Raw genomic sequence first — 14,713 nt, 5'->3', positions numbered from 1 at the left:
TTCATTTCTCAGAACAAGAATAGACTGACGAGTTTCAGAAGAAAGTAATTTGTTTCTTGCCATGTTGAGCCTATAATCAAACCAACAAATGCTGATGCGCCAGATACTCAACTATTCTAAAGAAGGCCAGATTTATTGCTTCTTTAATCATAACAGTTTTCAGCTGTGCTAACTGCAAAAGGGTTTTCTAATGATCAATTAGCTTTTTAAAATGATAAACTTGGATTAGCTAACACAATGTGCCATTGGAACACAGGAATGATGGTTGTTGATAATGGGCCTCTGTACTCCTATGTAAATATTCCATAAAAAATCTGCTATTTCCAGCTACAAAAGTCATTTACAACATTAAAACATGTTAAGGTGTAGGGGGCAGTATTTTCACGGACGGATGAAAAACGTACCCAAATTAAACTGGTTACTACTCTGGCCCAGAAACTAGAATATGCATATTATTAGTAGATTTGGATAGAAAACACTCTGAAGTTTCTAAAACTGTTTGAATGATGTCTGTGAGAATAATAGAACTCATATGGCAGGCAAAAACCTGAGAAAAATCCAACCAGGAAGTGGAAAGTCTGAGAACTGTAGTTCTTCTTTTGAATCTCTATCGAAACTACAGTGTCTGTGGGGTCACGTTGCACTTCCTAAGGCTTCAATTAGCTGTCAAAAGCATTCAGAAAGTTTTTTCATCCGTCTCCTGTAACTGGGCAGAGAAAAGGAGCTCAGTCAATGAGTGGACTGCCTGAGGACCAAGGGATTGAAGATGCGCAATCCCACGAGTGCGCCGTTCCTTCTTTTTCTTCTTGAATGAATATACTATTGTCCGGTTGGAATATTATCGCAATTTTACGTTAAAAATACCATAAAGATTGATTGTAAACAACATTTGACATGCTTCTAAGAACGGTAATGGAATATTTTGACTTTTTGTGTCTCAAATTGCGCTCGCGCGTTATGCCTTTGGATAGTGACCTGAACGCACGAACAAAACGGAGGTATTTGGACATAAATATGGATTATTTTGAACAAAAACAAAATGTCTTGTGGAAGTAGCAGTCCTGCGAGTGCATTCTGACTAAGATCTGCAAAGGTAAGAGAATATTTATAATACTAATTCTGAGTTTAGGTGACCCCAGAACTTGGCGGGTGTCTGCATAGCTTGCTTTGATGGCGAGCTATGTACTCAGAATATTGAAAAATGTGCTTTCGCCGAAAAGCTATTTTAAAATCTGACACAGCGGTTGCATAAAGAAGAACTGTATCTATAATTCTTTAAATAATTGTTATGTATTTTGTCAACGTTAATGGTGAATATTTTAGTAAATTGATGTGCACATTCACCGGTAGTTTTGGTGGGAATACATTTTCTGAACATCACGCGCCAATGTAAAATGCTGTTTTTGGATATAAATATGAATTTTATCGAACTAAACATACATGTATTGTGTAACATGATGTCCTAGGAGTGTCATCTGATGAAGATCGTCAAAGGTTAGTGCTTCATTTAGCTGTGTTTTAGGTTTTCGTGACAAATCTCCTTGCTTGGAAAATGGCTGTGTGGTTATTTTTGTCTATGTACTCTCCTAACATAATCTAATGTTTTGCTTTCACTGTAAAGCCTTTTTGAAATCGGACAATGTTGTTACATTAAGGAGAAGTGTATCTTTAAAATGGTGTAAAATAGTCGTATGTTTGAGAAATTGAAATTATTAGATTTTTTTATGTTTTGTATTTCGCGCCCTGGTGTTGCATTGGATGTTGGCAACCCTCTTATGTCCCTCTTACTGCCCTGAATGCCTCTGCTGACCCAACAGCTGTTGTATGCAGTAATCATATGCCTATGAAGCTGAGTTATACTGTTAGCACTGGGGTGGTGTGCCCAAGCAGGAAGTCCAGTGTGCAGATCACCCTGCCCTAACATAAATAACCCAAGCATCTCTACCTCTGCTAAGCTTCCCAGTAAAGCAAGAAAAACATTCAAGCATCCCAGAAAAGTGTGAAAAAATATCACACGTATACCAATGTAGCTTAAAAGATTATATTTTCGGACACTCTCTGAAAGTAACTTAGTACCTTTGATACAGTGGTAGCAATACATGGTTATAAGAGCAACAGAAAATACAGAAATGTCAAAGGTGGAGGTGTGGCTGTTTATATTCAGAACCACATTCTTGTAATGCTTAGAGAGGATCTCATGTTAAATACTGTTGAAGTAATATGGCTGCAGGTTTATCTACCTTACCTAAAGCCTATTTTAGTGGGAAGCTGCTATAGAGTGCTAACAGTTAGTATCTGGATAACGTGTGAAATGCTTGATAATGTACACTACCGTTCAAAAGTTTGTGGTCACTTAGAAATGTCCTTGTTTTTGAAAGAAAAGCACTTTTTTGTCCATAACACCAAATGTATCATAAATACTGTGTAGATGTTGTTACTTACATTGTGTCTTCCAACGCCCCTGGGATAATGTGCATTTTCTGAAGCATTATGATGATCAGCGACACAATGGTAGGGATTAACTGAGCTGGGCTTGGGTCATTGATAAGTCATTGTCTCAACGCAGCCTTATAATGCCGTGAAAGGATCAAGGAACGCAAATGATTTGGGTTGATCCCAGTGTTTTGAATGAAGTACAGTGAGAGAATTTTAGAGTAGATGTTGTTAAACTGTAGTATACCTCTGTTTAGTTTACATAAAAGCAAATGTTTTGCCTGAGACAAAGGCGACCATTCGCACAATCATGCTCATAAGAAATTAGGTGGTGTTTAACGCTACACTACGCTATTATATTCAGTTCTGTTACAGATGCAGGATCTTAATCTGGTAACACTGTTGTTGCTGAGAAATGTCCTGCGCTGCAGGAAATGCAGATGAGTGTCGTGATTTACAATAATTTCACAGAAAACCTGCACTAACACATGGTTATATAAACAGTATTGCACTTTTCATTTTCATGTAACCAAAATCTGGCCAGCTAATAGCCTAACCACCGATCAAGCAACATTAGGAACTAAACGTTCAAATCCTGATGCTGTAGGATTATTTTGCTGCAATAATACTGGTCAAATTATCATCCTACATCTGTATATAGAATACTATAATTATGTGATCTTGCAGACATTGATTCAGATCTGATCTAACTTTACTAAACGAGCACCATTCACCAGAGTCGCCTGTTCTCCGAGCGGCCGAACAAGTAAAGAGGTGTAAAGTAGAGAATCCCGCACGAGCAGGGAAAAGAGATCCAGAAGTTGGATCCGCAGGAACTCCATAGAAACAAACAGTGCCTCATCAATAAATGTTATTTGTGGGTAAAAATCTATTCCTTCCTAAACCCCTAAAGGGATTCAGTAGGAGCAGAATCGTTATGAACTTACCGTAAATTCCGGACTATAAGCCGCAACGTTTTTCCCACGCTTTGAGCCTCGCGGCTTAAACAATGGATTTTATATGGATTTTTCCCGCTTTCAATTTTTTCAATTTTTTTTTAAAACACATTCTGTGACGTGCTCAGTTTTTTGGCAGCATGAAGCTTTCATTAGACCAATGAAATTGGCGAACGGGTTAAGGTCAAACAACTTTTTTGTTTACTGTTTAGATTAAATCGAGCGCTCTCAAACTTCCCATCATTCTGATTACGGTAGTCATTTTGTCACCCTCATCATGGCAAAGACACGGAGAAATGCATATGATGCAGCTTTCAAGTTGAAGGTGATTGATCTGGCTGTTGGAAAAGGAAATAAAGCTGCTGCACGGGAGCTTGGTCTTAATGAGTCAATGATAAGACGTTGGAAACAGCAGCGTGAGGAATTGACTCAGTGCAAAAAGACAACTAAAGCTTACTGCAAATGTTTTATTTTTGTTACAAGCCGTGTTTCGTTAAAGCCTATTTATTTTTGTTACAAGCCATGTTTCGTTAAAGTCTGTGTAAAGTTCATTTGTTTCAATGTACCGGTAGGCACCTGCGGCTTATAGACGTGTGGCTTATTTATGTTCCAAATAATATATATATTTTTTTAAATTCAGTGGGTGCGGCTAATATTCAGGTGCGCTTAATAGTCCGGAAATTACGGTAAGCATTTAATGCATACAGATCAGCAACCATGTTTAATGGGTTAAATAGGGGGTGATCAAAATCTATGCAGTCTGCAAACATCAGTACGACTATACGACAACCATAACTAGTGATGAAATAGAATTCCAGGTTCCCTATAGTCTTTGTTTTCGTAATGTGGAATCAAAATTAAGATTAACACAAAAATTGAAGTTAAATTACCTGAGCGAAGCCCAACCATGATCTCTTCTCCATCTGATTCCTGAAGCATGATGTGGAATTATACACATGGCCCTGGAATACACACACACTGATCCAATGTTAGAGTGCAATCCCAAACGCACAGCCAAATGTTCCCTTTCCAGATGATTCGATATGTACAGTTAGTCCTATATCGACATAACCTGAAAGGCCGCTCAGCAAGGAAGAAGCCACTGTTCCAAAACCCCCTTAACAAGCAAGACTACGGTTTGCAACTGCACATGGGGACAAAGATCTAACTTTTTGAGTTTAAATGTAATTGGCAAAGGTGTGTGTGTGTGTGTGTGTGTGAGTATATCTATATATATACACTGCTCAAAAAAATAAAGGGAACACTTAAACAACACAATGTAACTCCAAGTCAATCACACTTCTGTGAAATCAAACTGTCCACTTAGGAAGCAACACTGATTGACAATACATTTCACATGCTGTTGTGCAAATGGAATAGACAACAGGTGGAAATAATAGGCAATTAGCAAGACACCCCCAATAAAGGAGTGGTTCTGCAGGTGGGGACCACAGACCACTTCTCAGTTCCTATGCTTCCTGGCTGATGTTTTGGTCACTTTTGAATGCTGGCGGTGCTTTCACTCTAGTGGTAGCATGAGACGGAGTCTACAACCCACACAAGTGGCTCAGGTAGTGCAGCTCATCCAGGATGGCACATCAATGCGAGCTGTGGATAGAAGGTTTGCTGTGTCTGTCAGCGTAGTGTCCAGAGCATGGAGGCGCTACCAGGAGACAGGCCAGTACATCAGGAGACGTGGAGGAGGCCGTAGAGGGCAACAACCCAGCAGCAGGACCGCTAACTCCGCCTTTGTGCAAGGAGGAGCAGGAGAAGCACTGCCAGAGCCCTGCAAAATGACCTCCAGCAGGCCACAAATGTGCATGTGTCTGCTCAAACGGTCAGAAACAGACTCCATGAGGGTGGTATGAGGGCCCGACGTCCACAGGTGGGGGTTGTGCTTACAGCCCAACACCGTGCAGGACGTTTGGCATTTGCCAGAGAACATCAACATTGGCAAATTCGCCACTGGCGCCCTGTGCTCTTCACAGATGAAAGCAGGTTCACACTGAGCACGTGAGAGACGTGACAGAGTCTGGAGACGCCGTGGAGAACGTTCTGCTGCCTGCAACATCCTCCAGCATGACCGGTTTGGAGGTGGGTCAGTCATGGTGTGGGGTGGCATTTCTTTGGGGGGCCGCACAGCCCTCCATGGGCTCGCCAGAGGTAGCCTGACTGCCATTAGGTACCGAGATGAGATCCTCAGACCCCTTGTGAGACCATATGCTGGTGCGGTTGGCCCTGGGGTCCTCCTAATGCAAGACAATGCTAGACCTCATGTGGCTGGAGTGTGTCAGCAGTTCCTGCAAGAGGAAGGCATTGATGCTATGGACTGGCCCGCCCGTTCCGCAGACCTGAATCCAATTGAGCACATCTGGGACATCATGTCTCGCTCCATCCACCAACGTCACGTTGCACCACAGACTGTCCAGGAGTTGGCGGATGCTTTAGTCCAGGTCTGGGAGGAGATCCCTCAGGAGACCATCCGCCACCTCATCAGGAGCATGCCCAGGCGTTGTAGGGAGGTCATACAGGCACGTGGAGGCCACACACACTACTGAGCCTCATTTTCACTTGTTTTAAGGACATTACATCAAAGTTGGATCAGCCTGTAGTGTGGTTTTCCACTTTAATTTTGAGTGTGACTCCAAATCCAGACCTTCAGCACATTCAACTATGTAAAGAAAAAAGTATTTAATAAGATTATTTCTTTCATTCAGATCTAGGATGTGTTGTTTAAGTGTTCCCTTTATTTTTTTTTGCAGTATATATATATATACTGCTAAAAAAAATAAAGGGAACACTTAAACAACACATCCTAGATCAGCATGTGAAATTTATTGTCAATCAGTGTTGCTTCCTAAGTGGACAGTTTGATTTCACAGAAGTGTGATTGACTTGGAGTTACATTGTGTTGTTTAAGTGTTCCCTTTATTTTTTTGAGCAGTGTATATATACACACAGTTGAAGTCGGAAGTTTAAATACACCTTAGCCAAATACATTTAAACTCGGTTTTTCACAATTCCTGACATTTAATCCTGGTAAAAAAATTCTGTCTTAGGTCAGTTAGGATCACCACGTTATTTTTAGAATGTGAAATGTCAGAATAACAGTAGAGATTTAATTCAGCTTTTATTTCTTTCATCACATTCCCAATGGGTCAAAAGTTTACATACACTCAATTAGTATTTGGTAGCATTGCCTTTAAATTGTTTAACTTGGGTCAAACGTTTCGGGTAACCTTCCACAAGCTTCCTACAATACGTTGGGGGAATTTTGGACCATTCCTGACAGAGGTGGTGTAACTGAGTCAGGTTTGCAGGCCTCCTTGCTCACACAAGCTTTTTCAGTTCTGCCCACAGGGCTTTGTGATGGCCACTTCAACACCTCGACTTTGTTGTCCTTAAGCCATTTCGCCACAACTTTGTAAGTACACTTGGGGTCATTTTCCATTTGGAAGATCCATTTGCGACCAAGCTTTAACCTCTCTAGGGTAGGTGGCACCAAATCGTCCCACCTACGCAACAGCCAGTCTAATCCCGTGGCGCGATATTCAAATACCTTAAAAATGCTATTACTTCAATTTCTCAAACATATAACTATTTTACACCATTTTACAGACAATACTCCTCTTTATCTAACCACTCTGTCCGATTTCAAAAAGGCTTTACAACGAAAGCAAAACATTAGATTATGTCAGCAGAGTACCCAGCCAGAAATAATCAGACACCCATTTTTCAAGCTAGCATATAATGTCAAATAAACCCAAACCAAAGCTAAATGCAGCACTCACCTTTGATGATCTTCATCAGATGACAACCCTAGGACATTATGTTATACAATACATGCATGTTTTGTTCAATCAAGTTCATATTTATATCAAAAAACAGCTTTTTACATTAGCATGTGACGTTCAGAACTAGCATACCCCCCGCAAACTTCCGGGGAATTTACTAACAATTTACTAAATTACTCACGATAAACGTTCACAAAAAGCATAACAATTATTTTAAGAATTATAGATACAGAACTCCTATATGTCCGATTTTAAAATAGCTTTTTGGTGAAAGCACATTTTGCAATATTCTAAGTACATAGCCCAGCCATCACGGGCTAGCTATTTAGACAACCAGCAAGTTTAGCCTTCACCAAAATCAGATTTACTATAACAAAAATGTTATTACCTTTGCTGTTCTTCGTCAGAATGCACTCCCAGAACTTCTACATCAATAACAAATGTTGGTTTGGTCCCAAATAATCCATCGTTTTTTCCAAACAGCGGCGTTTTGTTCGTGCGTCCTAGACACTATCCGAAATGGTAAATCAGGGTTACGAGCATGGCGCATTTCGTGACCAAAAAATTCTAAATATTCCATTACCGTACTTCGAAGCATGTCAACCGCTGTTTAAAATCAATTTTTATGCAATTAGATAATATTCCGACCGGGAATCTGCGTTTCGGTAAATAGAGGGAAAAAAAGAAAGACGGGGGGCAACCAGTGCACGCGCCTAAGCCCACTGTCCCCTGATCGGCCACTTGACAAAGGCGATAATGTGTTTCAGCCTGGGGCTGGAATGACGACATTCAGCTTTATCCCAGGCTCTGAGAGCCTATGGGAGCCGTGGGAAGTGTCACATTACCGCAGAAATCCTTTGTTTTGGAAAGAGATGTCAAAGAAAGCCAATAAATGGTCAGACAGGCCACTTCCTGTAAAGGAATCTCTCAGGTTTTTGCCTGCCATATGAGTTCTGTTATACTCACAGACACCATTCAAACAGTTTTAGAAACTTTAGGGTGTTTTCTATCCATATCTAATAAGTATATGCATATTCTAGTTACTGGGTAGGAGTAGTAACCAGATTTAAATCGGGTACGTTTTTTTATCCGGCGGTGTAAATACTGCCCCCTAGCCCTAAGAGGCTAACTTCCTGACTGATGTCTTGAGATGTTGCGTCAATATATCCACAGTTTTCCTCCCTCATGATGCCATCTATTTGGTGAAGTGCACCAGTCCCTCCTGCAGCAAAGCACCCCCACAACATGATGCTGCCACCCCCGGTTGGGATGGTGTTCTTCGGCTTGCAAGCCTCCCCCTTTTTCCTCCAAACATAACGAATGTAATTATGGCCAAACAGTTCTATTTTTGTTTCATCAGACCAGAGGACATTTCTCCAAAAACTTCGATCTTTGTCCCCATGTGCAGTTGCAAACCACAGTCTGGCTTTCTATGGCAGTTTCGGAGCAGTGGCTTCTTCCCTGCTGAACAGCCTTTTAGGTTATGTCGATATAGGACTCGTTTTACTGTGGATATAGATACTGTTGTACCCGTTTCCTCCAGCATCTTCACAAGGTCCTTTGCTGTTGTTCTGGGATTGATATGCACTTTTCGCACCAAAGTACGTTCATCTCTAGGAGACAGAACGCGTCTCCTTCCTGAGCGGTATGACGGCTGCGTGGTCCCATGGTGTTTATAATTGCATACTATTGTTTGTACAGATGAACGTGGTACCTTCAGGCATCTGGAAATTGCTCCCAAGGATGAACCAGACTTGGAGGTCTACAATTTTTTCTGAGGTCTTGGCTGCTTTCTTTTGATTTTCCCATGATGTCAATCAAAGAAGCACTGAGTTTGAAGGTAGGCCTTGAAATACATCCACAGGTACACTTCCAATTGACTCAAATTATGTCAATTAGCCCATCAGAAGCTTCTAAAGCCATGACATTTTCTGGAATCTTCCAAGCTGTTTAAAGGCATAGTCAACTTAGTGTATGTAAACCTCTGAACCACTGAAATTGATACAGTGAATTATAAGTGAAATAATCTGTCTGTAAACAATTGTTGGAAAAATGACTTGTGTCATGCACAAAGTAGATGTCCTAACCGACTTGCCAAAACTATAGTTTGTTAACAAGAAATTTGTGGAGTGGTTGAAAAACGAGTTAACGACTCCAACCTAAGTGTATGTAAACTTCCGACTTCAACTGTACATATATACACACACATTTTTTTGTTATATATACACAAAAGCATGTGGACACCCCTTCAAGTTAGTGGATTTAACTATTTCAGCCAAACCCGTTGCAGACAGGGGTATGAAATCAAGCACACCGCCATGCAATCTTCATACACAAACATTGGCAGTAGAATGGCCTTACTGAAGAGCTCAGTGACTTTCAACATGGCACAGTTATAGGATGCCACCTTTCCAACGTCTAGTGGAAAGCCTTCCCAGAAGATTGGAGGTTGTTATAGCATCAAACTCCATATTAATGCCCATGATTGTGGAATGATATATTCGACGAACAGCTGTCCACATACTTTTGTCCATGTGTATCTTGTATGCTCATGGATTAGTTTGTATTGACTGCTATATGAGTGTAATAAATCACACTTGAAAAAAGTACTCTCACGAAGACACCCACACGTGATCCCACCCTACCTACCCTGACGGTGCCACTGTAGCCGGAGCCCACTTTGTAGAGGCCGTCCATGCAGAGCAGGTAGAGGAAAGAGCCGTCGGTCTGCAGCAGGCAGCGCTCATCCTCATTGACGGTGACCTCCTTCAGTACCCACTTGTTCATCAGTGCCGCCCGCTTGATGCCGTTGCCGAACCAATCTTGGATCTGGATCTTGCCCACCAGCACGGCCTGCACGCTCCTCTGTAGCGCGTTCAGAATGGTCGGCACCTGGGACGAAGGGGAGGGAAGAATAAAGATTAAGAATGAAGAATTAATTAAATTAACTAGAATAGAAATGGGAGAAAATGAAAGGACCGTTTTGGCTGCTTTAACTGTCGAGTGTTTTGTAGAAAGGTCTGGTTTGATATCAGGGCTCCAGAGTGCGACCATTTTAGGGCTGTCCCCCCAAAAATGTAATCTTGGTCAACCAAGAGTTGTCTGTTCTTTCGACCAATCGATTGGTCTGCATTTTAAAACGTGTATTTTTCCATATATTCACACGTGTTTTAATCAATTCAAATAAACTCAGCAAAAAAGGAAAGTTCCACAGACATGTGACTAAACAGAAATGGAATAATGTGTCCCTGAACAAACGGGAGGGTCAAAATCAAAAGTAACAGTCAGTATTTGGTGTGGCCACCAGCTGCATTAAGTACTGCAGTGCGTCTCCTCTTCATGGACTGCACCAGATTTGCCAGTTCTTGCTATGAGATGTTACCCCACTCTTCCACCAAGGCACCTGCAAGTTCCCGGACATTTCTGGGGGGAATGGCCCTAGCCCTCACCCTCCGATCCAACCGGTCCCAGACGTGTTCAGGTGATTGAGATCCGGGCTCTTCTCTGGCCATGGCAAAAACACTGACATTCCTGTCTTGCAGGAAATCACACACAGAACGAGCAGTATGGCTGGTGGCATTGTCGTGCTGGAGGGTCATGTCAGGATGAGCCTGCAGGAAGGGTACCACATGAGGGAGGAGGATGTCTTCCTTCCCTGTTACGCACAGCATTGAGATTGCCAGCAATGACAACAAGTTCAGTCTGATGATGCTGTGACACACCGCCCCAGACCATGACGGACCCTCCACCTCCAAAATCGATCCCGCTCCAGAGTACAGGCCTCGGTGTAACGCTCATTCCTTCGACGATAAACGCGAATCCAACCATCGCCCCATGTGAGACAAAACCGCGACTCGTCAGTGAAGAGCACTTTTTGCCAGTCCTGTCTGGTCCAGCGTCACTGGGTTTGTGCCCATAGGCGACGTTGTTGCAGGGGGTGATGTCTGGTGTAGACCTGCCTTACAACAGGCCTACAAGCCCTCAGTCTAGCCTCTCTCAGCCTATTGCGGACAGTCTGAGCACTGATGGAGGGATTGAACAATCCCCCAATTTGTGCCACAGTTTAGACTACCGATAGATGCTGCAGTCAGTCAGAGTTGAGTCCTATTGTAAAGTGTAGCTTAATGGCCAAAAAAGGGCCAACCTGCAATGTATTCGACGCTTAAGTACTGTAAAGTTGTACATTTCTAACTCAATATCAAGGAAAGCCAGGAATGAGTAGAGTGATGTTCCTGCTTCTGTTGCCTATTTGAGAGTTTATTTAATATCCTACTGATTCTGTGATCACCAAACCTTATGCAACTGCAAAAGGTCTAATAAAGCAATTTCACAAATTCATCTGTTTTTAAACTTGGCTATGAGAGTGACAAAATGTATTACAATTAAGGTTGCACATTTTGGGGAATATTCAGAGGTGGAAACTTTGTGAGAATATATGGGAATTAACGGGAATATATACAAATGAATACCATTTAAATAGATGTTTTTTTGTATTGGATATATTTACCATATATGGAAACAGAAACAGAAACCTTTTACCTTATCATAAGTAGACATGATTAAATCCTTCCAATATAAATAAAAAAACAATTTAGTCACAAATTGAACTTTAATTAAATGACTCTTCACATGGGATGATTTAACTGAACAACAAAAGAAAGGGAATATTGAATGATCCATCACATCTCCCAAAAACGTTATCAACATACGGTGCTTTGCGAAAGTATTAACCCGCCCTTGGCATTTTTCCTATGTTGTTGCCTCACAATCTGGAATTAAAATAGATTTTTGGGGGGGGTTTGTATCATTTCATTTACACAACATGCCTACCACTTTGAAGATGCAAAATATTTTTTATTGTGAAACAAACAAGAAATAAGACAAACTGAAAACTTGAGCGTGCATAACTATTCACCCCCCCCCCACCCACCCCCCCCAAAGTCAATACTTTGTAGAGCCACCTTTTGCAGCAACTACAGCTGCAAGTCTCTTTGGAAATGTCTATAAGCTTGGCACATACCACAGATTCTCAATTGGATTGAGGTCTGGGCTTTGACTAGGCCATTCCAAGACATTTAAATGTTTCCCTTTAAACCACTCGAGTGTTGTTTTAGCAGTATGCTTAGGGTCATTGTCCTGCTGGAAGGTGAACCTCTGTCCCAGTCTCACATTTCTGGAAGACTGAAATAGGTTTCCCTCAAGAATTTCCCTGTATTTAGCACCATCCATCATTTCTTCAATTCTGACCACTCTCCCAGTCCCTGCCGATGAAAAACATCCCCACAGCATGATGCTGCCACCACGCTTCACTGTGGGGGAAGGCATTCTCGGGGTGATAGGTGAGAGGTGTTGTGCCAGACATAGCGTTTTCATTTACATTTACATTTTAGTCATTTAGCAGACGCTCTTATCCAGAGCGACTTACAGTAGTGAACGCATACATTTCATTTCATGCATTTTTGTTTTGTTTTTTGTACTGGCCCCCCGTGGGAATCGAACCCACAACCCTGGCGTTGCACACACCATGCTGGCGTTGCAAACACCATGCTCTACCAACTGAGCATGGGCAAAAAGCTACATTTTAGTCTCATCTGACCAGAGTGCCTTCCATATGTTTGGGGAGTCTCCCACATGTCTTTTGGCGAACACAGAACGTGTTCGCTTATTTTTTTCTTTAACCTGTTAGGGCTAGGGGGCAGTATTGACACGGCCGGATAAAAAACGTACCCGATTTAATCTGGTTACTACTCCTGCCCAGTAACTAGAATATGCATATAATTATTGGCTTTGGATAGAAAACACCCTAAAGTTTCTAAAACTGTTTGAATGGTGTCTGTGAGTATAACAGAATTCAAATGGCAGGCCAAAACCTGAGAAGATTCCATGCAGGAAGTGGCCTGTCTGACAAGTTGTGTTTCATCTTGGCTCTTTTTATTGAAGACTGAGGATCTTTGCTCTAACGTGACACTTCCTACGGCTCCCATAGGCTCGCTTTTGGCAAGTGGCCGATCAGAGTACTATGGGCTTAGGCGCATGCCCGAGTCGACCCCATGCTTTATTTTCTTTCGTCCGTTTACCTAAACGCAAATTCCCGGTCGGAATATTATCGCTTTTTTATGAGAAAAATGGCATAAAAATTTATTTTAAACAGCGGTTGACATGCTTCGAAGTACGGTAATGGAATATTTAGAATTTTTCTGTCACGAATTGCGCCATGCTCGTCACCCTTATTTACCCTTTCGGATAGTGTCTTGAACGCACGAACAAAACGCCGCTGTTTGGATATAACTATGGATTATTTTGAACCAAACCAACATTTGTTATTGAAGTAGAAGTCCTGGGAGTGCATTCTGACGAAGACAGCAAAGGTAATAAAATTGTTCTTATAGTAAATCTGACTTTGGTGAGTGCTAAACTTGCTGGGTGTCTAAATAGCTAGCCCTGTGATGCCGGGCTATCTACTGAGAATATTGCAAAATGTGCTTTCACAGAAAAGCTATTTTAAAATCGGACATATCGAGTGCATAGAGGAGTTGTCTATCTATAATTCTTAAAATAATTGTTATGCTTTTTGTGAACGTTTATCGTGAGTAATTTAGTAAATTCACCGGCAGTGTTCGGTGGGAATGCTAGTCACATGCGAATGTAAAAAGCTGGTTTTTGATATAAATATGAACTTCATTGAACAAAACATGCATGTATTGTATAACATAATGTCCTAGGGTTGTCATCTGCTAAAGATCATCAAAGGTTAGTGCTGCATTTAGCTGTGGTTTGGGTTTATGTGACATTATATGCTAGCTTGAAAAATGGGTGTCTGATTATTTCTGGCTGGGTACTCTGCTGACATAATCTAATGTTTTGCTTTCGTTAAAAAGCCTTTTTGAAATCGGACAGTGTGGTTAGATTAACGAGTCTTGTCTTTAAAATGGTGTAAAATAGTCATATGTTTGAAAAATTGAAGTTTTTGCATTTTTGAGGTTTTTGAATAACGCGCCACGGGATTACACTGGCTGTTACGTAGGTGGGACGATTTGGTGCCACCTACCCTAGAGAGGTTAAGCAATGTCTTTTTTCTGGCCACTCCTCCATAAAACCCAGATCGGTGGAGTTTTCGGCTTAAAGTGGTCCTATGGACAGATACTCCAATCTCCGCTGTGGAGCTTTGCTGCTCCTTCAGGGTTATCTTTGGTCTCTTTGTTGCCTCTGAATAATGCCCTCCTTGCCTGGTCTGTGAATTTTGGTGGGCGGCCCTCTATTGGCAGGATTTAAATGTTGCTCCGTTGGATGTTCAAAGTTTCTGATATTTCTTTATAACACAACCCTGATCTGTATTTCTCCACAACTTAGTCCCTGACCTGTTTGGAGAGCTCCTTGGTCTTCATGGTGCCGCTTGCTACGTGGTGCCCCTTGCTTAGTGGTGTAGCAGACTCTGGGGCCTTTCAGAACAGGTGCATATGTACTGAGATCATGTGACACTTAGATTACACAGAGGTGGACTTTATTTAATTAATTATGTGACTTCTGAAG

The 14,713-nt window shown here is 41.6% G+C and overlaps 1 protein-coding gene across 8 annotated transcripts in view; it reads right to left on the bottom strand.

Moving 5' to 3' along the window:
* Positions 1 to 14,713, bottom strand: part of LOC106581613 (E3 ubiquitin-protein ligase MYCBP2) — a 383,302-nt gene that overhangs the window by 310,939 nt on the left and 57,650 nt on the right. For 7 of the 8 annotated variants that reach the window (XM_045704972.1, XM_045704966.1, XM_045704969.1 and 4 more), the window contains 2 exons: positions 9,833 to 10,075; positions 4,280 to 4,351 (listed from right to left, as the gene is read on the bottom strand). In XM_045704972.1, the coding sequence (XP_045560928.1) occupies positions 4,280 to 4,351; positions 9,833 to 10,075 (315 nt within the window). The remainder of the gene's footprint in view (positions 1 to 4,279; positions 4,352 to 9,832; positions 10,076 to 14,713) is intronic. The other variant, XM_045704971.1, reaches the window with a different exon arrangement.

The sequence above is a fragment of the Salmo salar genome, chromosome ssa21, assembly GCF_905237065.1.
Source record: "Salmo salar chromosome ssa21, Ssal_v3.1, whole genome shotgun sequence".
NCBI lineage: Eukaryota > Metazoa > Chordata > Actinopteri > Salmoniformes > Salmonidae > Salmo > Salmo salar.
This window is presented reverse-complemented; position numbering and strand designations above follow the sequence as displayed.